Here is a 23,532-nt window from a genome sequence, read left to right as displayed (position 1 = left end):
TATTTAATTTTAAGGAGCAGGTTCACTCGTGGTAACCACATCCAGTCCAAATCTTGGCTCCAGCCTTCCTGTGTGGAGTTTGCATGTTCGTGTGGGTTTTATTCAGGTACTCCGGCTATAATATTAAGAAAAAGTAACCTGGAACTGGAAGCAATAGCCACACCTCTTGCCCAAAGTCAGCCAGAATCGGCTGCATCTGTCCCACAACAATAATTGACATTTTAGGATGCAAAAAAAGCACAGCACGTCAGGGCAGAGACCAGAGTAATATATCTGGTCATTTGTTATTTATTAAAAGCATTAAACAACCAGTTCATGGCAGCCTATACTTACAGCAGCACATATGGAAAAATATAGAATTAAAAAAAGCAGGTCTGCCTGAATGTGTAGCTCTATCATACATAGTATAGAAAATTTCATGCATCTATAAATCACAACTGCACCTGAAATTATCCAGCAGAGAATGACTGGTGACGCTGCAATAAACAGATAAGAAGAAAAAATGTGAATGGATTTAAAACACTGCCTCCACGGTCTATTACCCCCCCACCCCGACTTCAGTCATCTGAAGTCCTTTGACATTGTCCCATGCTCCTCTTCACTTGTTCCTCTTGTAGATCTTCTTGGCAAAGTTGAGGAACACGGCGTGAGGAAGGTTCTGAGCGTGACACGCGATGAGCTTCTGTAAGCGCTGGTAGCTCTCGTCTTCGTACTTGCGGTAGCGGCTCGGCATCTGCAGGTTGTCGTACAGCGCTTTGACCTTTCCCACGCTGGCGTCGTCGTGGCGCCCGTAACATGCCTGCCAAGGAGAGCGGACGCAACTTTTAGTCAGAGGCGGGGAGAGAGGGTCATCTTAGCCCGTAATCCAGAAAGGAGTCACAAATTTGTTTTATTTTTTATAAATGACTCAATAAATTATATATATTTTTTGTGGTAAGTAGGACGTTTTTAACATGTTATGATACATTCTAGTATTTACATATATTTTGAAATAGTTCATAATTTTAAATTTTAATGTAATACACTACCATATTTCCTCAATCAGTACTTTTTTTTTAACATCGTTTATCAGAGACCTAATTTTCACAAATAAATATTGATAATTAGAATAATAAATGTGTAAATAATAATAAAAAATATCGTACGCAATCATCCCAATGGTCAGACTGCACAGAGTACCAGGCGTCTATGAGTGGTATACACACTTACCAAAAAGTGAGGAAATGCATGTTTGATATTTTAAACATTTGTTGGAACAATGCTATAGAAACATATTAATTTCCCTTTCAAATGGTGCCACATTTGTAAGTAACATGCATTTGTGCAATGAGCACGTGAGCTGAGATTTATAAATTGCAACCATGAAGAAATTGCCACATATTTTCTAACAATAGCTAACATCTTTCAATTTAATACACAATCGTCGCAGAAAGTATGCCAATAATAATACAACGTTAACAAGAATCATAAAAACATTATAACTACTGACAATTACTGTATTCAATCCCACCTCTAACTCTATTCTCTGCTCAGGGGTCATGACCTCCATCGCCGTGACGACAAGCCAACTGCACTTGTTATCTTGGATATCTGTTCCGACCTTACCCGTCACAGCGGGGTCTCCGTAACAGTCCAGATAGTCGTCCTGCAACAGGAGCATGTAGTTTGTTCATAAAATGTTTTTAAAAAAATCACACGCCAAGTAAACTCACCTGGATTTGGAAGAATTCTCCCATCTCCAGTAAGATGAGTTTTGCATTTGTATGCTCCTCTTCATCCTTGATTCCAGCCTATGAAGAAGTAAAGAAGAGGTTTGCGAGAAGATTTTGGTTCCTGACTTGAACTGCACTCAACAACTGCCTTCCTTACCATGTACATCGCTGCTGCCACTGGGAGGTAAAAGGAGTAGAAGGCCGTCTTATATTTCACGATAGCTTTGTACCTGAAAGTGGATGATATAATAATACTTTGGGAATCGATGCTTTATAGGGGGGTATCATTCCCCTTCGTGTCCTCTACTTGCCTCTCAATGGTGAATCTGTTGAGGTCAATGTGACCAGGGGGCGCTGTCAAGAGGTCCAGAGCTTGGCCCAGTTCTGTCTGGAAGGAGGTCTGCAATGAAAAAAAAGATAGTGTGAAACCCAATGCTGTCAAATATATTCCAAAATAAACTTTAAAATACCTCATTGAATAGCTCTAGTAGGTGGACATAGTAGGGCTGGTTCCTGCAGTGTCTGCGAAGCAGCCTGTAAATGCAGCCCTCCAAGAGGAAGGAATCGTTGATGGCATCCAAACCAATGCCGTCCTTTTAAAAAAAACAAGAAGCAGACAAAAATCAGGCAAAAAAAAAATGGAGGAAGGTCACCATAAAAAATATTATTTTCCAAATCCTCACCTTTTTGTACCAGCAGGGCTGTCCTCTGCGGGTCACAGACGCATCCATGATATCATCGGCGACAAGGAAGAAGGCTTGAAGCTACAAACAACACCCGCAGAGCGAAAACGTGTTAAAGCAGTGTGACACATCAGGTGTGAACTGATTGGCTTTGTGTGTATGCAGCCACATCTCAGCCAGCTTCGATGGACAAAATGGACAAATTAATGTGGGTTGCAAGGCTGGCTGTTCATTTTAAAACCATTAATAGAGTATTCTCATTTCGGTTACATCAACGCAACGATTTATGTATGTTAGAACTTCAGGTTAAACTGTTAACAAAAGTGAAATTGTGGAGCAACTTATCAGTGTTACAGTGCAAACGGCTGTTTCTGCAATCAGCAGTAATTCACATTGTAACAATGAATTCTATTTGCAATTGTATCCGGATTTGAATGGGTTTTTCTTCGACTCACGTTAAAATCAGTTGTGCGTTTTTGTGTAACCCTAACCCTGACATCTCTTGCTATTGCTGGAGGAAATCGTTCCAATTGGTTTTATTAGAACCAACATTTTCTCCTATCTGTAGTTGCGCCCAGAGGAAAAATCTTAGGAAACTACAATGGGAATCAGTAGCAGTCAAATGTTGGTCGAAGTTGTTGGGGATGCATTGATGAAGTGCTGCTGCCACAAAAGAAAAAATACAATAAATATTTTACTGTCTTATAGGCGCTAGCTGTTTTTTTGTGTGTGTCCACACTCTGGACTGTAAGGTTGCTGCTTTCCTCCCTGGAACGCAAATTGTATTCTGATTGTATGGGTCCCAAGTTCCAACATGATACACAACTTACCAATTCAATACACCATCCAACCACCAGGGCCCGCTGTACGTCGTCCTGGGTGAGCTTTGTCGGTGGGACGAGTTCCCGTAAGGAGCCAATCACAGACAGGCCACGGTTCCTTTTGCCTCCCGGAACATTGAACAGCAATACCTAGCAAATATACACAACATACACTTCATCTAAATCACTAGAGGTGCAAAATCGTTGTTGACATTACAGCCGTCTAGTCACCCGTTTGAGCCGATTCATGGCGTCGAGCAGTACGGGGTCCGTGAGGTCCTGCTCTGTCAGCTCCCACACCAGTTCCTCAAACTGGGCTTCGAACAACCCCGGGTCCGAGAGCAGAGCCTTCTTGCATTGCGACCCGTTGCAGGTGCTGTCTCCCTGGACAGACGACAGTGCTGCTCGGTGTTGTACGTGCAGAAACGTCGCGGCTGGCCGCACGATTCGAATCATTTTCGGGACATTAACAGGTAAGCGGAGAAGGTGTCTCATCCCAAGAAACTGTCCGAGTGCCTCTCCTTTTCAATGAGAAGTAAACCTAAGCCTTTGCCATTAGCTACATTAACGCTAGCAAACGGTGCGTGAGCCTAGTTAGCTTTTAGCGAACAAGAGCAAGGATTAAGCTAAATTGCTATTATTAGCTAGAAGCTTTCTTCCCTTCCCTTGTCATAACAAGTAGCGTTGGCTGACGTTAGCTGGCATCGTTTAACTATAAACTGCCTGTCAGCAACGCAAACTGTGTTTACCTTTAATGCAAAAAAATACACTTTTATTTATCACACACGCCCTTTACGTACCATACTTCTTTTGTCCGCGTCTCCCAAACTATATCGTAAAACAAGGCAGAGTTGCGTCCCTTTGCAATTTTTTACTTGTAATCAAACCGAGAACCGTGAACGTCTCTTGAAAACAGGACGTGCAGATTGTAGTTCCCTACGATAATCACGCCCGTTTTATTAGGATGCTGCAAAACTAAGGTTCCCGTCACCTCTTGCGCCGAGTGGGTGTGGGCGGGAATTAAGAAGGCTCGATTTGACACTCTGCGTTGTCATTGGCTACTTGTATCGAACCAGGATGGGCTCTCACACAGACTGGCCAATAGAATTTAAAAAGGGAGGGGCTTCAAGTGGAGTGGGAGGACTGCGAACCAATGGGCGAGCCTTTATTATTATTATTTTTTTCAAACTTAGAGACCAGGTAAACGACAAGAAAAAGTACTAAAACATGAATAAAGAAAATAATGCAAGCATACGTTTTTTTGTTTTTGTTCCCCCCCCCTAAAGATATTAACATTTGAATATATATATATATATATATATATATATATATATATATATATATATATATATATTTTAAATTATATGCCTAGACATATATTTAAAGACACAACTTTCCTTTTTTTTTTTTTTTACAAAGTGGACCCAGTAAATAGGTGTCATATTTACATACAATTTATTCAGGTTTTAAGGCTGTATCCTGCAAAGCCTGCCATACAGATAAACATTTCTTCAAATAAATAATGCAAGACATAATGCAATAATAATGCAAGACAGGAGGAGGTAGAAACACGTCTCGGTGGAGAGTGCCTGTATGTGTGTGTATACAGTCCATATACATTTTGAAAATGCGTTTCTTATGGGTGAATACAAAATACACCTTTGCCGATATTATCATCTTCACTTCGGTACATTTAGCAGAAAAAAAATCGGTCTGATGCCCTTAGTGTGAGCCCTATACAATAGTATCCTTACAAATATGTACATTTATTGCAAGAGACTCATTTAATCAGAGTCACAGTGCAATGAACACCATCTTTATCTTACAGGATCCGACTGTGAAAGGCACAATCAGATATGCTTGGTGCACAAGGACATATTGCACACCAAACGAGTGTGCTGCATATGCATATTTTATTTGAAACACTTTATTAGACACATATCTGCCTTTCAACACTTCCTCTACGTTTTGTGTGGACAAGAAGGAAAAAAATTGTCAACCCATGCAAATGAAGATATTTCAAGGACATGATATACTCTGTCTGATATTTGCGGAGGGGGTCGCAAAACATGCACAAACACCACACCATGTTTCCAAGGGGCCAGCCATAGAGAATACAAGACGTGCCTTCATAATATGTATGCTGGCAATTGCGTTGGGGGCGGAAGGCGAAAGAAGTAGAATTGCGAAAAGAAGAAAAATGTGAACAGGTTTGCTTATCTTATATCACACTAACTATACCTGGTCAAGTCTTTTCATTTTTTTTTTTTTCATGGAAGGCCAAATATGTTTTTTTTTAATCACCATACAACCGGCCAACCCCTTGTCTTGAACAACAATATACAAAAAGGGCCTTTAGCATATCGTAATCCATTATGTTGAATGCTTGAGGGCCTGTCAGTCTCTAGTATTTTTCCACTGGGAAGGCTGCAGTCGAATGGAAAGAAGGTCTCGGCTAAAAATGAGGCCTGACGAGCATCCAGTCTGGTATTCAGAGTGATGTACAGCACCTTCTGAATAAGACCATAAGACTTTGGAGTTGATGGCTCTTCAAATATCTTAATGACTGACGCTCAATACTTGATTATCTTCTCCGGCTTTCTTGCCTTCACAGCCCTGACTCGGAGTAGAGCGCTCCCGATGAGCCGCGCTGCAGATGAGGAGACACTAATCGGCATACGGACACAGAGGACGAGGAGTTCAGATCCCCGCAGCTGCGCAGGTGGATTCCCTCCGGGACGCGGCCGCTGTGGCTGCGGTTGTGGCGGCTGTCGCTGTGTGAGTAATGGTGGGTGCGCTGGTGGGAGCGGTGGTTGGGTTGTCCTCGATTGGTGCTCCAAGGGGCTCGCCAAACCTGGATGGCATTTAAAAAAAACAAAAAACAAACAGGGATGTAGACAAATAACCGAAGATATTATTATGGCTAGCTTAATGGTAACACATTATAGGAAACATTATAGACTGGCTAATGAGTTAGCTAGCAACAGAGTTCAAGTCTGTATGAAACAATATTGTGTATGAACTGAGGTCATTATTTCCCGATGACAAAAGGAAGGCATGTACTTGTCCTAAATAGGGTACAGTGTCCATTTTTAGGACAACCACTATTTGAGGGAATAAGGTGAGCTGCAATCGAGCGGACGTACTTGTTCCGAAGACAGATGGTTGGTGGCAGTGCCCTCAGCTCCTCCTCTCCTTTTAGGTACTTGCCCCGCGCTCCCAGCATGCTCGGAGGAGGGCGCCAGGTTGCGTTTGGAGCGCTGCAGGAAGCGAGCCACCAGAACTCGAGTCACCTTGCGGGAGACCGGTTACAAGGTCAGTATGGAAACATGTTTCAGAAAGCAAACCAGGACACAATGACTTACGCCTATGTACTGCATACACACACAAAAAGGCAGCGTTGTTTTCCTCTATTCTCTGAGTAGCTGTAAATTTTGAGCAGTTTGGGTTACTTTTACCCAAGGTTGGGTTAATTAGTTTGACTCTAAAGATTGGGTTGAAGACTGGATTTGGAACCTGGTGGCCATTTTGGATATGTTTGTGTTTATCTGGTGTCAAACATTTGAGTGGCTGACGCCCTAGGTGCATGGTTTGCACCCGGCTGATGCACAAAAGGAACACCAGCAAAGACTGTGATCAAAGAGATAATAATAATAATAAACATTTGACCCTGAAACAGTTCTTTTCTATGTGTTCTTATAACATCAAGTAAAAATGAATTCACGGTTCAACTACGGGTATAGATATTTGAGAACCTTTTTCCGACAAACCTTGAGGTCGCCAAGTGAGCGGTGGTATTCTCTGGGTAAACGCAGGGGTGACACCGGCGGAGCTTTGGAGGGAACTTGCACCCCTGGATCTGTGGATTTCATACCATCTTTTCTTGGCAAAGCAGTAGCCGGCGGCAAAGACGTGCGGGGCAGCAGCACCGCCTCATTGGATGGACCTTAGGAGAAAACAAGATCTTTACTTTCACATGTATTCATTTTTGTCAGTGACAAAAAAAGGCTAAATATCTTCCAGAGGTCCAGATCAATATCCTTTACTCCCTTAACGCATTTTAAATGATCATAGCTCTCCATCCTGATAAAGTTGAGTCAATATTACCTATGTCTGGAGAAGCTTTGCTGCATCCAAAGCTCAAGTCAACTGGAGGAGAAAGGGCAAAAGGACACATTTTTGAAATCATTTAATAGCACCTTTCAAGGTGCCCAATGATGCTTAACGCTAAGTCATTTTCGTACATTAAGTGCACCGCGTCTTAATTACCTGCACCTGTAGAGGAGCTGAGGCCCGGCTCACTACGTGACCTCATGATGCATAAGAAGCCTTCGTTGTCGTTTCTGCCACCATCACGGTTATTCCTCCCGGCCCGTCGTCGCAGGTACAGAGGCTGGTGCTGTAATGGAGGTCCGCCGCTCTGCCCCACACGCTGCTCGCCGGCGTCGTGGTCACCCACTTGACGTAAAGGAGTGGAGGGGCGAACTCGGATGTCCGGTATGGCGTATTTCTGTTTTGAGGCGGACCCAGCTATGGCCCCCAGCTGGGAACAGCTTCGAGCTAGCATGGCCTGGCGCCGCAACACCGGAGACCTGGAGGAGTGAATAGTAGTCACTAACACTGCGAGTAACACTGTAGACCGCAAACCACAGAATGTTTTTTTCTTTTTAGCATACACCGATTGGGTCAACCACGTTAAAACTGAACATTCAAATTGTTAGCCTAATAGCATATTTTCTCAAGTCATACTGTCAAAATGTCCATAAAAAATACCAATATGCTTGCTAAAAAATCTAGAGTCAATCTATTTATGATAATCTGCAAAGGTCGATTTGAAGGAGCCAGATGGACATATTGCTCTGGGATTGGATTTCTTAGCCAAATAGCATATTTTCTAAAGTCATACTGTCACAATATCAATAAAATAACACCAATGTGCTTGCTAAAAAAATGTTTCTTAATATCTGTATTTTAACGGTCAATCCAGTTCATTATAATCTGAAAAGGTCGACTCGAAGGAGCCAGTTGGACATATTGCTCTGGGATTAGATTTCATTAGCTCTCGCTGGTGTACCAAATGACCGTTGACCCACCTGTACGTGGTGGTTACAGTACTGGGTGAAGAGCACGAGTTGGACCTCTCTCCTCTGAGGAAACGTCTGGCTCTGGGTCCTCCGGCCAGAGGACTCTCCGGTGTCTGTGACCGAGCACCACGGAGGCTGAGGCGCTCCGCTCCACCGTCCGGCCCGTCGCTAACCTCACTGGCCGTCCTGCTGGCCCTGCCGCCTGGATTCCTCAGCGCCACCTCCATCAGGCACGAGTCCTCGGACGGGGACGAATCATCAGGGATGTCCACAATCTCTGACATGAGCAGAGACGCACTGTCCATGGAGACTAAATATAACAAGTAAGGGAAAATGATGTGTGCCATTTGTGAAAAACTATGAAAATTGCAAATGTAGCTAAGTGTAAAAAACTCCTTTTTAAAATTACTTTTGCTCCTGCAGAGAACTCGAATGTCAGGAAAATTTGCTGCTATCACTGTTACGCTTTGATGTTTCATTTAAACTCCTGGAGACTTGACACCAATAAGGTGTAGCAGTAAGAGAACTGAATCAATAGCTGTGTAAGTGTGACGGTTATAGCGGCAGAGAGGCTCATTTCGTCAACATTAATGTTTCCATTTTGTTTTGGAACACCAAAAGAATGTTACCAGGACAGCGAGTACGCATTTGACTCCATTTCCTTGATTGATTGTGACAAAAAAATAGCTATTGATGAATTGATTTGCTAGTTTTCAAAGAATATGACTGAATCAACAACACTTTTATTGTTGGCAGCCAAGAAGCGCACTCGACTATTTTACCTGCCTCAGTTGTTTCAGGAGATGATCAATCAACACTCAATTGATCAACTTCTTATTGATCAATGACTGGTTTGAATATTTCATACCATATGTAATAAATCATTGCTCACCTTCTCCACTGAACGCAGTCGATGTTGCACGCTCTCCGGACAGCTCAGCGCCGTGTTGGTCAAACATTGTTCCCTTTACAGATACAAAACGTCACCAGAAGCATCACCACATTGCTACTTATGTATATAAAAATGTTAATGATTTTTTTTTTTTTATCCACAATCATGCTTACCTGGCTGGCAACTCTTTGTCCCATCACAGCCTCGTAAGGAGGAGGACAGTCAGTTGGGTAGAGTGGAATGGGGCTCTCCATGGAGCCATTGTAGGTGATACTACACATAAAAAATATTCAATTATTAATTCCATTCAGTATTTACAACCTGGATTGAGCTATTAAAAAAAACAAAAAAACAGAATGATAATCAGATTGTTAAATCAGCACCTTCCTGGGACAGTGTGAGTCAAAAGTGTTCCTAATAAAATGTCAAATGTTTTGTTTTTGTTACCTCTGTGCGTCTGTCTCCGAGCTGCAGGTGTACTCAGGAGGATAGTAAGGGGGCGGTGGAATGGGCGGAACAAACTCTTCAAAGTCCATGATGTTGGTCAGGAAGGCATCCTGAGGCGTGGTACATTCCGGGTTGACGGAACGAGAACGGTGGGGCGCCAGCTAGGTAAGGGGGGGAAGCACGCAAGATTGTTCAACATACACTATATAATGTGCATTTTTGTTAGGTGAATGTGTATATTATTTTTTTTTTACTTTTTAGCTGGAATTGAGACAAGGAAGTGAGAAAGGTTCAATATTCTTTTTGGAGCTACTGTATATCTCGCATAACACGCATATCTTCCACTGCGTACTTATATAGCCTTTTAGGATGTAATATTAACAGAATACAGTTGAAAAATATTATGAGACAAAAACTTTCATGAGAACTTTATATTTTAAATGAAGTCATACCATGAGGAATTTTTTTTGAAATATTAACGTATATATTTTACATATTTTACAATAACATGGCAAAAGAATGCAACATTTTTCAAAAGGCCATTTTCTTATATGTTGACAAGAAACTTTTTAAATGATAAAGTATTAGTAACCCTAAGTGTTTATCAAAATGAGACAAAGGTTTTATTGCTAAAAAGTATTGTATATTTAATATTGTTGTAAGTCACTGTGACATTATGCAGTTTGAACACTGCGTTTAAATACGACGATTAAAAACTGTAGATAATGATTCAAATATAATGGCATAAATGTAAAAAATATATATATATTTTAAAGATGAAATGTCTGAAAAACAATTGAACTATAATAAACTGAGAAGCAATGACTTGGGATTATAATAGCTATTACAAGGATTCATTAGAATGATGCAAAAGATTGCTTTTTCCTACAAAATGTAAAAAAAAAAAAGAAGCCATATTCTTTTTGTCTTTTGATGTTTTTTGTTCGTCATTCACCAAAAATTGACTTTAAACTGAAATTTTGAGGATATGAACTTTCACCTTTAGCACTTGTTGGTTAAAAAAAAAAAACATAATCTGTGTGTGTGCACTCACCAGGTGCACAAGGTCCAAAGAGAAAATGTGGATGCTGCAGGTGACCGTGGACAGAGTGCAGATGATGGTGGAAAGAATGCTCAGACCACAGGCGCTGAACAACAAGTCCTGCAGAACAATACGCAACATCTTCAGCTATTTTTTTGCTGAAATGTGAAATCGGGAGACGCGAGCGCTCTACCTTCAGTTGATGCCTAACCGAGTGGCAGTCCGAATTCAAGTTGAGAACGAGGGTTCCATCCTCTTTGCTGGAGCAGGATTCAGTGGGCGCGCAACACACGCAACGGCCATTCTCCACCTACACACGGAGAAAGAGTGAGAAAGTCAGGCACTGCAGAACTATCAGTGACCAAACTCCAAATGAATTCTTGGAATATTCTATTGCGCATCTGTTTCGAAGGGCATTTTAGCACGAGCCTTTGCGTTTTGTTTGTACCTGGCAGGTGAGCATGGACTTGACCATCTGCGCGTTCTGACAGGAGAGCATGGAGCCGGCCAGACTGAGGATCACGCACACTGCAGACAGCAGCATGAAAAGAGAAACCTGTGGAGGGATTCCGACATTCTAAGACTAAGAAGCTTGAGGATCTCGTAATGATGATAAAGGATATGGACAAAAGTCTTAGGATATTCAATCAGGGCAACCATAATTCATCCCATATCTTAATTTGTGATCTTACCATGCTTGGACCCATTTGCCAGTTTCATAAAAGGACAGTTAGATTAATTTGGTGCAAAAGAAAACAATAAAATACCTTTGGAATGAACTAAAGGATTGATTAATTCCCACTTTTTTTATTTTCTTCTTTTTTTTTTGGATAATGCATCAGCATAATATCACTTTTGGACCAAACAAAAACTATTGTTCAAATGTCATCAGTGTAACAGAATACATTCTTCCAGGACTCAGACAAACACATTTCCAGCCTGGAGTAACTTTGCAAATATGTAGCTAAGCCATATTTTACAACAATGTATCAATAATTCACAGCTACAAGAGGATCCATCTGCGAGGGGTTGCCAGATCGATTAATAATACAAGACCCCTCGTGTGGACTGTCACGTTCAATTGCTGTTTATGGTGTCTATTAAAAAAAAAGTGCAGTTGTATGACATCTTTTGGAAAGACTAAGTGCCTTGTTGGTTATTTCTCTTTCACGTCAAACCACACAGCCCACTGTCTCTTCCAGATATTGTATATTTGCTAATGTAATAAAACATCCATCCATTTTCTATACCAGTAACTCATTAGGGTCTGTCCTTGTCCAAGCTGACTTTGGACAAGAGGCATGTGGCACATGGCCCTTTTAGCAACAACCTTTCACACGCAAATTCGCACCTTTAGACATTTTGAGTCTTCAATGAACATAAACATGCATGTTTTTTTGGGATGTAGGATGAAGCTGGAGTAAAACCCACACAAGCACAGGGAGAACATGCAACATACCGGAGCCGAAAGTTGAATTCTAGCTCTGTGAAAGACACTTGCTATTGCTAACCGGTAGGCCTACTCCACTTGTAATAAAACAAATTAATTGCAAGTAATGTGAGATTAATAGGATTTTTTTTCTCTCCTCGAAATCATTAATTGTAAATCCGATTAATCTTTCTCAGATTCATGGCTACAAGAAAGGTTGGATGCAAACAGAGGACGTAAGTTGCTAGTTGTCCCACTTGCTAACAGGGCTAAATAAGCATGCATGTTGAGTTTTATTTTGTTTTGTTGTTTTATACAAAGACTGTGGGAGAGTGTCATCTTTATGTGATTAAAATATCCTCTGACCCTGAAGAAACCAGATGGTAGCTACGCTAGCATTAGCACTCTTCACTAAATAAACAGCCAACATGAATGTTTCATACATGAATATCCACAGTTATTGTTTATGTTTTTGGAGTTCTTTATCCATAGCATCAAATTCATCCTGCTGGAGGAAAAAGAGATGGAAAAGCTGTTACGTAGTTTGCTCCCAGCCTAGTCCCAGCGTCTCAGCCAGTGTTTCTTTTTTTAAGTCACATTTCTTGACATATATTTAAAAATGTCTATCATTGAAATGAATAAGACATTTTTATTCTCAGAACTGTGAAATAGTGGTTCCCACATCTGCCTCAAATTTGAGCGGTACCGGGTTTGAATTCTGGCTCAGAATGTGAGCGGAGCTTGCATGTTTTCCTGCTTGTTTTTCTCCAGGTACTGTGGCCTTCTCCCACATTCCCCAAATTTTGGGGGTCAATGTAAATTATAAAGTGTGTGATTGACTGGTGTGTACCCCGCTCCTTGCTCCACCTCACCTATGACCACAAGGACAAGAGGTATACAAAATGTCTGGCTGGTTAATCATCTCCCTTTCCAATTATTTTTTTTAATTATTAGGCAGTAAGTATATTATGATGTCACTGTAAAAAGTGTTGGTAAAATGAAAATCGACATACCACCAGTGTTAAAGGTCTCCTCCATGAGATAATGCCCACTATCCCAGATGCCACCACCTACAAACAAAGACAAACACAAACATAAGCTCTATGACCTCACTTACAGTGGCTATAAAAAGTCTACACACCCTTGTTCAAAAGCCAAGTTGCTGTCGTAATCATCCCCCTCCCCACCACTACCACCACTAATGTGACCTTTAACCGATCCAACTCAAAGGTGAAGTAGAGAAAACTGGGTTGCAGAAGTGTGCACGCCCTTTTTAAAAATTTAATATTTGGGGATGTAATTATGTTCAGAATTCTCATCTCATCATCAATCTCACTCAAACCTGTGTTAAATTGCCCTCACCTGACACCATTTCAAGAGGCACCGGGGTAACCCCAAATAGAGCCTCGCTGTTCAAGAGCTATAATTAATTAATCATGATGTAAAAACTTCTTTAATTATGATATATTGATGTTTTTATGAAGTATATATATATATATATATATATATATATATATATATACAGTATATATTTAGAGTGCCATTTTCCTGAATAAAACATATTAATAAAAAAAAATTGGGGTGGTGGAGATGCATGTTTTCTTCATTTCAATGGGGAGAGAATGATTTGAGATTTGACTATTTTGAGTTACGACCATAGTCAAGGAGCAAATTAAACTCGTATGTCAAGGCATGTTTGTATTTGTATGAAAAACATTTGTAGGCTAAATACGAAAGAAACAAATGTAAAACAGTAACAATGGCGGTAACTCAGCGTGCCGACGTATTCTTACGCCACTTCGCAAACTATTTCATCGTAGTTTGTTTTGGAACTTTGGAACAGCGTACATCGGTACCTTCGTAAACTTTAAGGACCCTTGTAAAGACAGTGACAGTTTGACCCTGGAATAGATTTCTTCACTTTACCTAATTGATTATTTAAAGCAACCTACAGTAACCTACATCCCATGTTCATCTTTAATGGTTCCAGTGAGCATACTGAGAGCTGCTTATACTTACAAAAAATCCGGCCCAGAAGGGACAGGACTGCCTCACGCGAGCAGACGAGGTGAAGGCCATGCTGGTGAAGGAGAAGGCCAGGACCATGGCGCCCAGGCCCAGATGACATAGGCCCAGATAGAGGAGCAACCTGGCCCCCCCAGGGCCTCGACCCGAAATGCCACGACGGCTGTCCGACCAACCCCGGGACCCCGAGGCGGACGCCACGCTGCTGGAGTCTGACGGCGAGGGCATGTTGGAGAAGTGATGGAAGGAGGTTGAACTTAATCTGTAGTTCTCAAAGCAAAGTTCAAGGGTGGCTGAACATTGTGAGCCTGGTCAGCAGAAAGTTGAGAATGAAGCGCACAAACAGCCAGCTCATTTGACTGTTTCAGCCATGACTGTAGAAGTCAATACACCTCACAGCACCTCCTCCTGCAACAAGACTCCTCTGTGGTGCTCATATTGACGCTATTTTCCGCTTCTTTCATCTACTTGCACTCTCTCGCCAGTGGCATTGCGGCAATCAACGGCAAGCAGCGCATTGTCAAACATCCCAAAACAGGAAAGATGGAAAGACGCGCATCTCTCTCAGCTTGTGGGCCGCTCGTCTGCGTGTGTATGTGTGTGTTGTTCTTCTCTCTCCCTGGCGGAGCATCCTCCGACCTTCTGTTTGGAGCACCGACAAGAAAGGGACGAATATCGCTCACCTATAGTCAACACGAACCACCTTCCATCGATTGGGAAAATGCACCAGAAGTGATGCTCCACCTAACGGGGATTGAACGCTGACAAGTCCGCCTGGTGTGCCGCCTCTTTTCCTCCCCGCAGTCACGCGGGCATCACGTCCACTCGCGTGTTAAGTGCTCCGGACGTTAGCTCGCTGCACCCTAGCTCCTCCACTCTTGACAAGCTACATATTTTAAAATGCCACTCTTCAAACACCATCTTAAGTCCGCCTTTCCAAACGCCTCTGAGTGTTTTCTTGCGTGGATCCGCCTCCGGGATGGAAAAGCATCGTGCTATATGCAAAACCCGAACCTGCTCCAGTGCGTGATGACAAGGCACGTAAAGCGTGCGTGAGATGCGGCAGAGGAGGTGGGTGCTGATGCTGGGAAGGGAGGGCCAGAGGAAGGAAGGGAAGAATGGAGGAAGAAAGGAAGGATAGAGGAAGGAAGGGTTCCAGCAGATGGTTGCCTGGCAACAAGATGCGGCTCATGTAAAACAAAACAAAAATAAAATGGGAACTGGGAATTGATCGTGTACATAAGGTCAGCTATATGTGAACCACTACACTAAGGATGTTTTTATTCTATTTGTTGACTTTTGTTGGTGGTTTTGGCTGGCTTGTAAAAATTCGGACAGTGGCCCCAAACTTACAATGTTTGGAGTACAAGCAGAAAATAATTCAGAATCAGTCTCAGGATTTGTCTCCAGGTCTGGCACGTTGATTCGGGAGAAAGTAAGCACTTATATTCCTCTTTGACATTTTTCACAAGTTATGTGAAACCTGTATTCTTTTCACTGGCCAATCAAATTGGTCAGTTCCACTCTTGTACATTGGCCTGCTTTCTTCTTTGGTGATTGTCTACTTTCTTGGAGTTATTATCGGTTAGCACACTAGCTAATTTATGCATTAGCCTGAAGTGGAAAAACAACAACATAATAATAATATTATTATCATCTTTTTGCAAATTTACTGGTCGCACACGTGCAATTAGATGAAAAACTTTCTTAATTTTACATTTTAGGTGCAGTCTGGAGCCCTGCTATATGCTATCACTAGCCTAATAGCGTAATTACCGAAGTCATTCTTAACTTCCCGTCACAATATCAGCAAAAAATATCATGTGCTTGCTAAAATCTGTGTTCTTATCTATGCTTTTGTAGATTCTCAGTCGTAGAATATACAAATGGTAACCCTATAAAGCCAAACGTATTACAAGACATTTTGAGACCTCTATATCATGAGTATAATAATGTCCCCCCATTAAAACTAGTGTTGTTCCGATACCGATACCGGTATCGGCAGAGGCCCCGATACTGCATTAAAACAGTGGTATTGGTGAGTACTAACAAGTAACATGCCGATACCATTAATTCTGACACTATATTTCACTGATGTGTGACATGTTCACTGCATGCCGAGCTAAGATATCCTATTGGCCCTTGAATGCTCTGAACCAATGGCAGGACAGCTTTTTCATGTTGAGAAAACCCCCCCCGTAGGTATCGGCATGGTATCAGCCGATACTGCAAAGCTGGGTATCGTAATCGGTATTGGGGGCCAAAAAAAAAACGGTCTTTGAACAACACTAATTAAAACCCTGACTTATATGATCTGACACATGCATTGCAGGAATAATCCATTAGAGGGCAGTATCACCCAGCTGATGGCTTTTCCAGCGACCTTGCAAGATCGCCCCAGGTGAGAAAGGAGAGACACCTATACTTATTAGCGGGAAATATTTGTTCTGCTTTTTTGAAAATACATGATTGATATGTCTGTTTATTATTATATTTTTTGACAGTTATGAATGTATGAATTTAAAGCATTGTGACCGGATGTGTCAAATATGACACAAATCAAAAGTCATAAGTGGAAGTTGTTTGTTCAAAAATGACCAATAAATACTCTATTTAAAAAGAATCAGAATTTTCAACTATCACATATTTCATGGTTCAGGATTTATTTATATAATATATGGAGACATTTATATATAATTTTTATTAAGGCACAGGATCTAGAAACAAAGAAAGGGAAAGGAACTCTAAAGCACGGGTAAGCTATTAGTAGTAGTCGAGGTTATTTTAGTTAACTAAAACTAACGAAAAAAACTCAAACTAAAATTAAAAAATAAAATAAAAACGATAATTCTTAAAAAAAAAAGAAAAAGAAAACTAACTGAAACTACATTTTATGTTTACAAAACTAACTAAAACTAACTATAATTATAGCAAAAATGTCCTTCATTTTAGTCTTTGGTAATCAATTGAATGCATGAGCCTTTGGGGATGATTTATTTTTATATTAACCGGAATAAGGACATTTGAAAGTGTGTCACACAAAAGTGACATCATCTAGCAGCAGCCAATAGAAAAGCACTTTCAGATGACGTTGCTCCCGTGGTGTTTTTTAAATATTGCGCACAAGTAATACACACTTAAAAAAACAAAAAAACCTAAAACTAATACTAAAACTAAGCATTTATGAAATAACTCAAACTAATAAAAACTAACAGAATCACCCTGAAAACTAATTAAAACTCAATTTAAAAAACAAAACTAACAACGAAATAAAAACGAACTAAATAACAATTTCCAAAACTATAATAATAATAGTAGTACGAGTAGCAGTCACTTTTGTTAGTGAAGTACTTTCAAACCACAACACAAAGACAACTGTCTTCAATTTTTATTCAACACAAGTGTGGCCGCAAACCAAATCCAAATATGGTGGCATAAAGCCTGCTAAGATGCAGGACGTGTATTTTGGCAGGGAAGAAAATAGTGAGCTGCTGTCGTCACAGTACTTGTGAGTAAGCAGGAAATTGCTCAAACGGTCTCACAAATCTCAAATCTGACTCATTCACTTGCTTCTTCGTCCCTCATTCATCTCTCTTCACATCTCCTATATTGCACTTATGACTGCCTCAAACTTACACATACTCAAGTCTTTTCATATCATATTTACTTTTCACATACCGTATTTAGTTTCAGGGTGTCTTACCTTCCCTCGGTGCGCTACTTCTGCTTGATTCTAAAATCAAGGGTAACAGATAAGTTGAACATGCTGCAGACTACATTGGAAGCCCGTTCAATTTGTCACACAAACAACATTCGGTGACACATATTGCACAAGTGTGAGAAATGAATTGAAATCGCTTTTTAAAAAAAAGCCATTGAAATGATTTGTCACCAACTGTATGATAACCCCTTTTTTTTTTTTTAATGGAATGCAATGCAGTTGTGGAGATTGTGCAAAGAACAAGCAATGTGCTGGATATATTGTGAACATGTGAGCCACCAGATGGAGACATGACACGTTTGGTGTGTGTGCGTGTGTTTTTGTTGTTGTTTTTTTTTTTAGTTGAGGGGAAACTGGCACAGTGTGTGGGCGTGTGTTCCAAATGTCTAGAGAAGAGCACATTTGGAAGTTTTTTTCTCTGTGCTGCTGGTGATCTTCACCTCTCGGCCCGTGGGACCCTTTCGAAGAAAGGAAAACAGGAAGATGACATTTAGGACCTGTTCAGAATTCCTCAAATCCTCTCTAAAGCCAACATAATCTATAAATATTGCTTGGTTTTCGTCTGATGTTCTTATTTAATTGTTTTACGATTTTTAACAAATGTTGACTGACAATAAATTAGGCCAAATTTGATCATTTTTCCTTCCTTATTTTCACATTATTTAATAATTTTTGGAAAATGTAAAAAATGGGTTAATTAAAATGTATTTATTCTAATGTATTTCTTATTTTTTTATGCAATTAATCAATTTATTATATGTAATAAAAAACTTTTTTTTTTATTGACATAGACCATCATTTCTAATTAAGTTAATTACAAAAAATCCTTGTGACCCTTAAGCACAAAAGTTGCAATATTTGACTTACAGATTTTTTGCTGGATTTGTGAAGTATGTCTCTTGCCAATGACAGAAAGGACTGCAAAATGAAAAATAGAGACGGACAAAGATGAATGTTAATGTCTTAACAGAAAAAAAACTCAATAAAGTTGTTTGCTTTGCAGCTCACCTCCTCAACGTTAATACTGGATTTGGCGCTGGTTTCAAAGAGCCTGATTCCGTGATCCTTAGCCAGCTGTAAACAACAAGCACGACATAATTACACAGTGCCAGGATATAGATGGTAATCACTTCCTGTTTCTTATCTCAAGTAAACAGAACGCCGAGGCACCAAATGTGTGCACCTTACGCAAACAATCCCTCCCTGTCATCATCACTGCCAGCAAGTGCTTATATATGATATATTGAAAAATGCTTTAAAAAACACAATATTGCACACAGATGGCCATTTCTGTCAGGGTGTGCTCACCTTTTCTCCTGTCTCCTTGGTAACCTTCCGTTTTGCCTCAATGTCACACTTATTACCGAGCAACATTTGACTCACCCCTGCTGATGCATTCTGGGAAACAAACGGGTAAATGGATTGATTAGGTCGTGTTGAGCTGCATTCAGTTGGTGGCCTGGGTTACTGATAGCATTTGATACACGGTGAGTGGATTTGCATCGGCATTAAAGTTCCTGTGAAGTGAAAATGAATGTCTTTGACACACGACAGAGAAGAATGTTTACCCTGGCAAAAAAAAAGAAGTCAAAACATTCTCTTAATCACGCCCATTTAACAGTGAATCAATCAATCAAATATCACTGCTAAACATAACTACGTGTTGACCCTCAAAAATATATTCACTTAAAGCCTCTGGTGGCTGAAATATATCCTATTGGGTCATCACAAGGATTTTCTACGGTATGACGAGGCGCTCTAAAGCAGCCGCACCAGCCCGAAGCTCAAGTCCACATTCTGGCTGTCAAGTTGGAACTTTTATTTTCCCCTTGTTCTTCTATTTCTTCTCTGTGATGTGCATGCACTCATGGCTGACAACGAGGCACTCTAAAGTAGGGGAAGATGCCATTTCTGGGTGTAGGCATAGCTAAGCGCTAAGAGTTAAGTGCACTAGGGATAGACTGACTAGCCAGGCCGATATTTAGCATTTTGACGAATATCGACATCGGCCATTTTGAAAAACCATATGGCCGATAATAAATTCATTTTTAAAAAGTGTTAACTTCAGGGAACTAATTATTAAAAATTTCAGAGATGCTGCTGACCTTGGGAAGTAAAAATTAATCCTTCAGATATTTTGACATTTTGGAATACTCTATTTACTATAGAAAAAATAGAGAGCTATTTACTTGTTTCAATTTTTATTTTATTTTTGAAAACATGCTACTGCCCCTTTAAGATCACAAAACTTTTTGTTAGATTTTTAAAACAAAGATGTTTATTGACTAAGAGGTTGTTGTTTTTTTAACTTCAATATTTTACCAACCCTAAGTTGTTCAATAAACATATACTTAAAAATTCCCGTAAAATGAAGAGCTGATTTTTGTATTTTTTCAAATTTTGATGCCAATATTCTTCCTTTTAGTGAAAATGAATATCGCCTCCAAATATTTGTTATCGGCATACTTGACTACTAATAATCGGTATCGGTATCAGCCCTGAAAAAAACATATCGACCTATCTCTAAAGTGCACGTTGCAATTGCGTCAGAAAACCACTGATGTGAACGAAGGCGCGCAAACATCACACAGTGCAGTTTTATTCACACACAACAAAATCAGGAAAACTTGTTTAATGTTAAAAAAAACTCCACAGTTGAGTACTAATTTTAGGTGTTTGCCCATGTTTTTAACAAGTATCTTCAAACATTACAAATTTTTCCTTTTTTTTAATAGCAAATTGATTAGACCACAAGACCAATGTTGATCATGAAGTGCTTTAATATGGACTCAATATTAACTCATTCACTGCCATTGACGGCTATAGACGTCAAAAATTCATTTGAACTATTTATTTTAGTTTAACATTTTTTTCCACTTTTGCTAACAAGAGTATGAAAACGTTTTTTGTTGTTGTAAATTTAGAACAGATTAATCGTTATAACTAGTGAAGTCATGTGATTAATTACAATATAAAATTGTAATCACTTGACGGGCCTAATTTAAAAATATATATATTTAAAGGGGCATTTAATCGTAATTAATCGCATGATAATTTTATATCTGTTATAAATGTACAATAAAAAATCTAGGTTTTATAAAAAATTTAGTGAAATTATTTATTTTTTTAACTTACTAATAGAAATACTTCACATGAATTTTGAATGAGTTAAGTCAGCTCCTGATATTTTACCACATTTATTAGCAGACATTAGTTTTTAGTCCCATGTATGGTTTGCCTTACACCTCCACTTGTTTAGAATCTACCATTTGAAACATTTCACCAAAGGGACAAAAGCAGATTCGTGTAGCAGAAGAGTCTCTTTAACAGTAGTGCAGTGAGTAAAGTCAGACGCTCATGACTAACACGGATGCTACTCACTGAGCGCACTATTTTTAAACGTTTACTTGGAGAAAAATAGCCTCACTTCTTTGATGCTCTTCATCCAGTTCTGGATGTTTTCGAAGGACTTCTGGTCCGTGATGTCGTACACCAGTATGATGCCCTGGCAGAGGGCGAAAGAGAGGTCAGCTGTGATCGCGAAGGCCTGATCATCCCGGGCTTACCATGGCTCCTCTGTAGTAGGCCGTGGTGATGGTCTTAAACCTCTCTTGGCCCGCCGTGTCCCTGCATGAGGCAAAAGTGGTCAAAGCAGAGTGGACAGAAGGCAGGCCTGCACTTTTCATCTGCAGGGTGCGTTATTAAAATGTTGGCAGGGAACAAAATGGCTGTCATCGGGTCGCCAAGAATGTGTGCAGACACAAGCAATGAATCAGACTTGAAGTGACAGCAGGGAGAGCTACAGGCAGGATAGGAAATAATGTCATTAGCAAGCACAGTGGAACCGCCGAGGAATTCTGAATCGGATCTCTTGAAAGTCGCATCCAATGAGTTTGAACCACAGTCGTGAAAGAGCATCAAAATGTTAAATCTGGGTGTTTATTTAGCTGTTTTGCGGCTTTTTATTTTATTCCCAATGAAGAGTCACCACAATGGTTGACATCCAGCGGCGGTTTCTGGCATGCAGTACATAATGCGCAGTCACACAGGGCAGCATTGCTGATGGTACTAGTGTGCCAAGAAAAAGAGAGAAAAAAAAAGGAAAGTGAAATGGCAATCATTGGTGTTTTATGTGGAATTTGCAGACGAGATGCAGGGTGGGGCTGAGGGCCTCGGGGAATGAAAGGGTCATAAGAAGAGAAACGGAAGCAGGAAATTGTCATTAGCCTTTCATGTAACTCTTATCAGCATAGTGCTTTAAGTAATGTCTCTTTTATTAGCATCTTGCTAATTGATTAGCTTCTCCTCAAGATGCTTGCTTGACTGCTTCAGATTTTCAGCACTGAATTTAGATGAAAATATAAACACATGTTTTATTTTATTTATTTATTTAAATATTAGCAATGGGTGTTGGTTAGCAATTGTTGCCAACTTTTTCGGTATGTATATCTCGCATTCAAACTAGGACTGCCACTGATGATGCCATTTTGAGACACTAGCATGTCGCTCACTTTTACTTTGTAAAGAACTTTTTGTAATGGATCTTACTATCACGCAGCTGCTTATAATGTTGTACCGTATAGTGTACTCAACTCGTGTCATGTGACGCACAGTTCAAAACACAGCATCATCTCTTACCATACTTGCAGTTTCACTTTCTTCCCGTCCACTTCAATGGTTTTAACTTTAAAGTCGATGCCTGGGAAGAGGGGGTTGGATAGTTTGGGGGGGGGGGGGGGGACAATCATTTAAATGCCTCAGAATTTAACCCACCCACTCATACACGCACTGCATAGTGTAGCATAATATAGGTCACAGTTTGTTGGGTGGAGACTGGTTCAAAATCACAGGGAGATGGTTAGAAAGATAGGAATGAGTGGGTGGAAGAATGAGATCTGTGTGTGTGTGTGTGTGTGTGTGCGTGTGTGCGTGTGCGGGTGTGCGTCCGTGCGTGTTAATTCAAATTCACATTTTGAATCAGGAGAAGAATGAAAGTGTTAAACAGTCTAGACTTTTAAGAGATATTTTAAAAAACGTACCGATGGTTGAGATGTAGGTGGAGTTGAAATTGTCTTCAGCAAAGCGAATGATCAGACATGTTTTGCCGACTCCGCTGTCTCCGATGAGCAGCAACTTGAACAGAAAATCATACTTTTTCGCCATACTTTAGAGACGTTCCTTCACATAGAAATCCAGTTGATAGAATCCCTTCGTCTTTTTTTTTTTTGTTGCAAAACTTCCTTCCCTTCCTTTCTCAAACTTGACACCGGTAAACTCGGATCCCCCTCAGCGCCCCTCTTCTGTCCCGTTTGGGTTGACCAGCGTTGTTGACCAGTACCTCACATCCGCATACATCACCGTAAAGTCGTTTTACTTGAAACAAAAGCACTTTTGAGGCCGTTTACAAACATACCAAAGTGTCTACGTGTTTTTTCTGCCTCCCCCAACAAACAAAAAAAAATTTTGCATTCGGCCCAGAGCTTACGTAGTGGGAGAGCTTCGTGGGAGTATCTCTTGGATATGCATTACTGGGAAGCTACACTAGATGACGCCATGTGACCGTTTTCGAACCTCGGGATGGTTTAATGAGCTTCAACAAGGCATCGTCAAAGGTGGTTAGAGAGAGTAATCAAAAATTGTACTCGAGTACTGTCATTTAAGAATAATATGACTCAA

At 40.4% G+C, this 23,532-nt stretch overlaps 3 protein-coding genes and 1 long non-coding RNA gene across 4 annotated transcripts; 1 reads left to right on the top strand and 3 right to left on the bottom strand.

Annotated features, from left to right (window-relative positions):
• Nucleotides 1-247: 247 nt before the first annotated feature.
• Nucleotides 248-3,988, bottom strand: fdps (farnesyl diphosphate synthase (farnesyl pyrophosphate synthetase, dimethylallyltranstransferase, geranyltranstransferase)). Its single transcript, XM_086078772.1, has 9 exons — nt 3,448-3,988; nt 3,226-3,366; nt 2,396-2,476; nt 2,183-2,305; nt 2,024-2,112; nt 1,870-1,942; nt 1,713-1,790; nt 1,511-1,645; nt 248-799 (listed from the first exon to the last, which is right to left on the bottom strand). The coding sequence occupies exons 1-9, from the start codon at nt 3,709-3,711 to the stop codon at nt 599-601; spliced, it is 1,185 nt and encodes a 394-aa protein (XP_085934898.1). The 5' UTR covers nt 3,712-3,988; the 3' UTR covers nt 248-598.
• LOC147172414 (uncharacterized) lies at nt 3,280-11,819 on the top strand. The gene is made up of 6 exons (XR_015095388.1): nt 3,280-3,689; nt 5,831-6,531; nt 8,329-8,623; nt 9,667-9,804; nt 10,697-11,008; nt 11,137-11,819. It is a non-coding gene; the product is annotated as an uncharacterized LOC147172414 (long non-coding RNA).
• Nucleotides 4,655-15,192, bottom strand: entrep3 (endosomal transmembrane epsin interactor 3). Its single transcript, XM_086078771.1, has 14 exons — nt 14,130-15,192; nt 13,124-13,180; nt 11,130-11,237; nt 10,875-10,991; nt 10,694-10,801; nt 9,640-9,800; nt 9,366-9,465; nt 9,193-9,265; nt 8,310-8,610; nt 7,486-7,808; nt 7,324-7,365; nt 6,987-7,162; nt 6,363-6,509; nt 4,655-6,070 (listed from the first exon to the last, which is right to left on the bottom strand). The coding sequence occupies exons 1-14, from the start codon at nt 14,361-14,363 to the stop codon at nt 5,825-5,827; spliced, it is 2,193 nt and encodes a 730-aa protein (XP_085934897.1). The 5' UTR covers nt 14,364-15,192; the 3' UTR covers nt 4,655-5,824.
• A 2,316-nt stretch (nt 15,193-17,508) lies between these two features.
• Nucleotides 17,509-23,390, bottom strand: rab13 (RAB13, member RAS oncogene family). The gene is made up of 8 exons (XM_086078773.1): nt 22,896-23,390; nt 22,495-22,555; nt 21,423-21,483; nt 21,284-21,361; nt 19,165-19,254; nt 18,865-18,930; nt 18,724-18,774; nt 17,509-18,314 (listed from the first exon to the last, which is right to left on the bottom strand). The coding sequence occupies exons 1-8, from the start codon at nt 23,017-23,019 to the stop codon at nt 18,243-18,245; spliced, it is 603 nt and encodes a 200-aa protein (XP_085934899.1). The 5' UTR covers nt 23,020-23,390; the 3' UTR covers nt 17,509-18,242.
• Nucleotides 23,391-23,532: the final 142 nt, after the last annotated feature.

This window comes from Leptonotus elevatus, chromosome 6 (genome assembly GCF_054856555.1).
Source record: "Leptonotus elevatus isolate MCC_2025b chromosome 6, RoL_Lele_1.0, whole genome shotgun sequence".
NCBI classification, from domain to species: Eukaryota; Metazoa; Chordata; class Actinopteri; order Syngnathiformes; family Syngnathidae; genus Leptonotus; species Leptonotus elevatus.
This window is presented reverse-complemented; position numbering and strand designations above follow the sequence as displayed.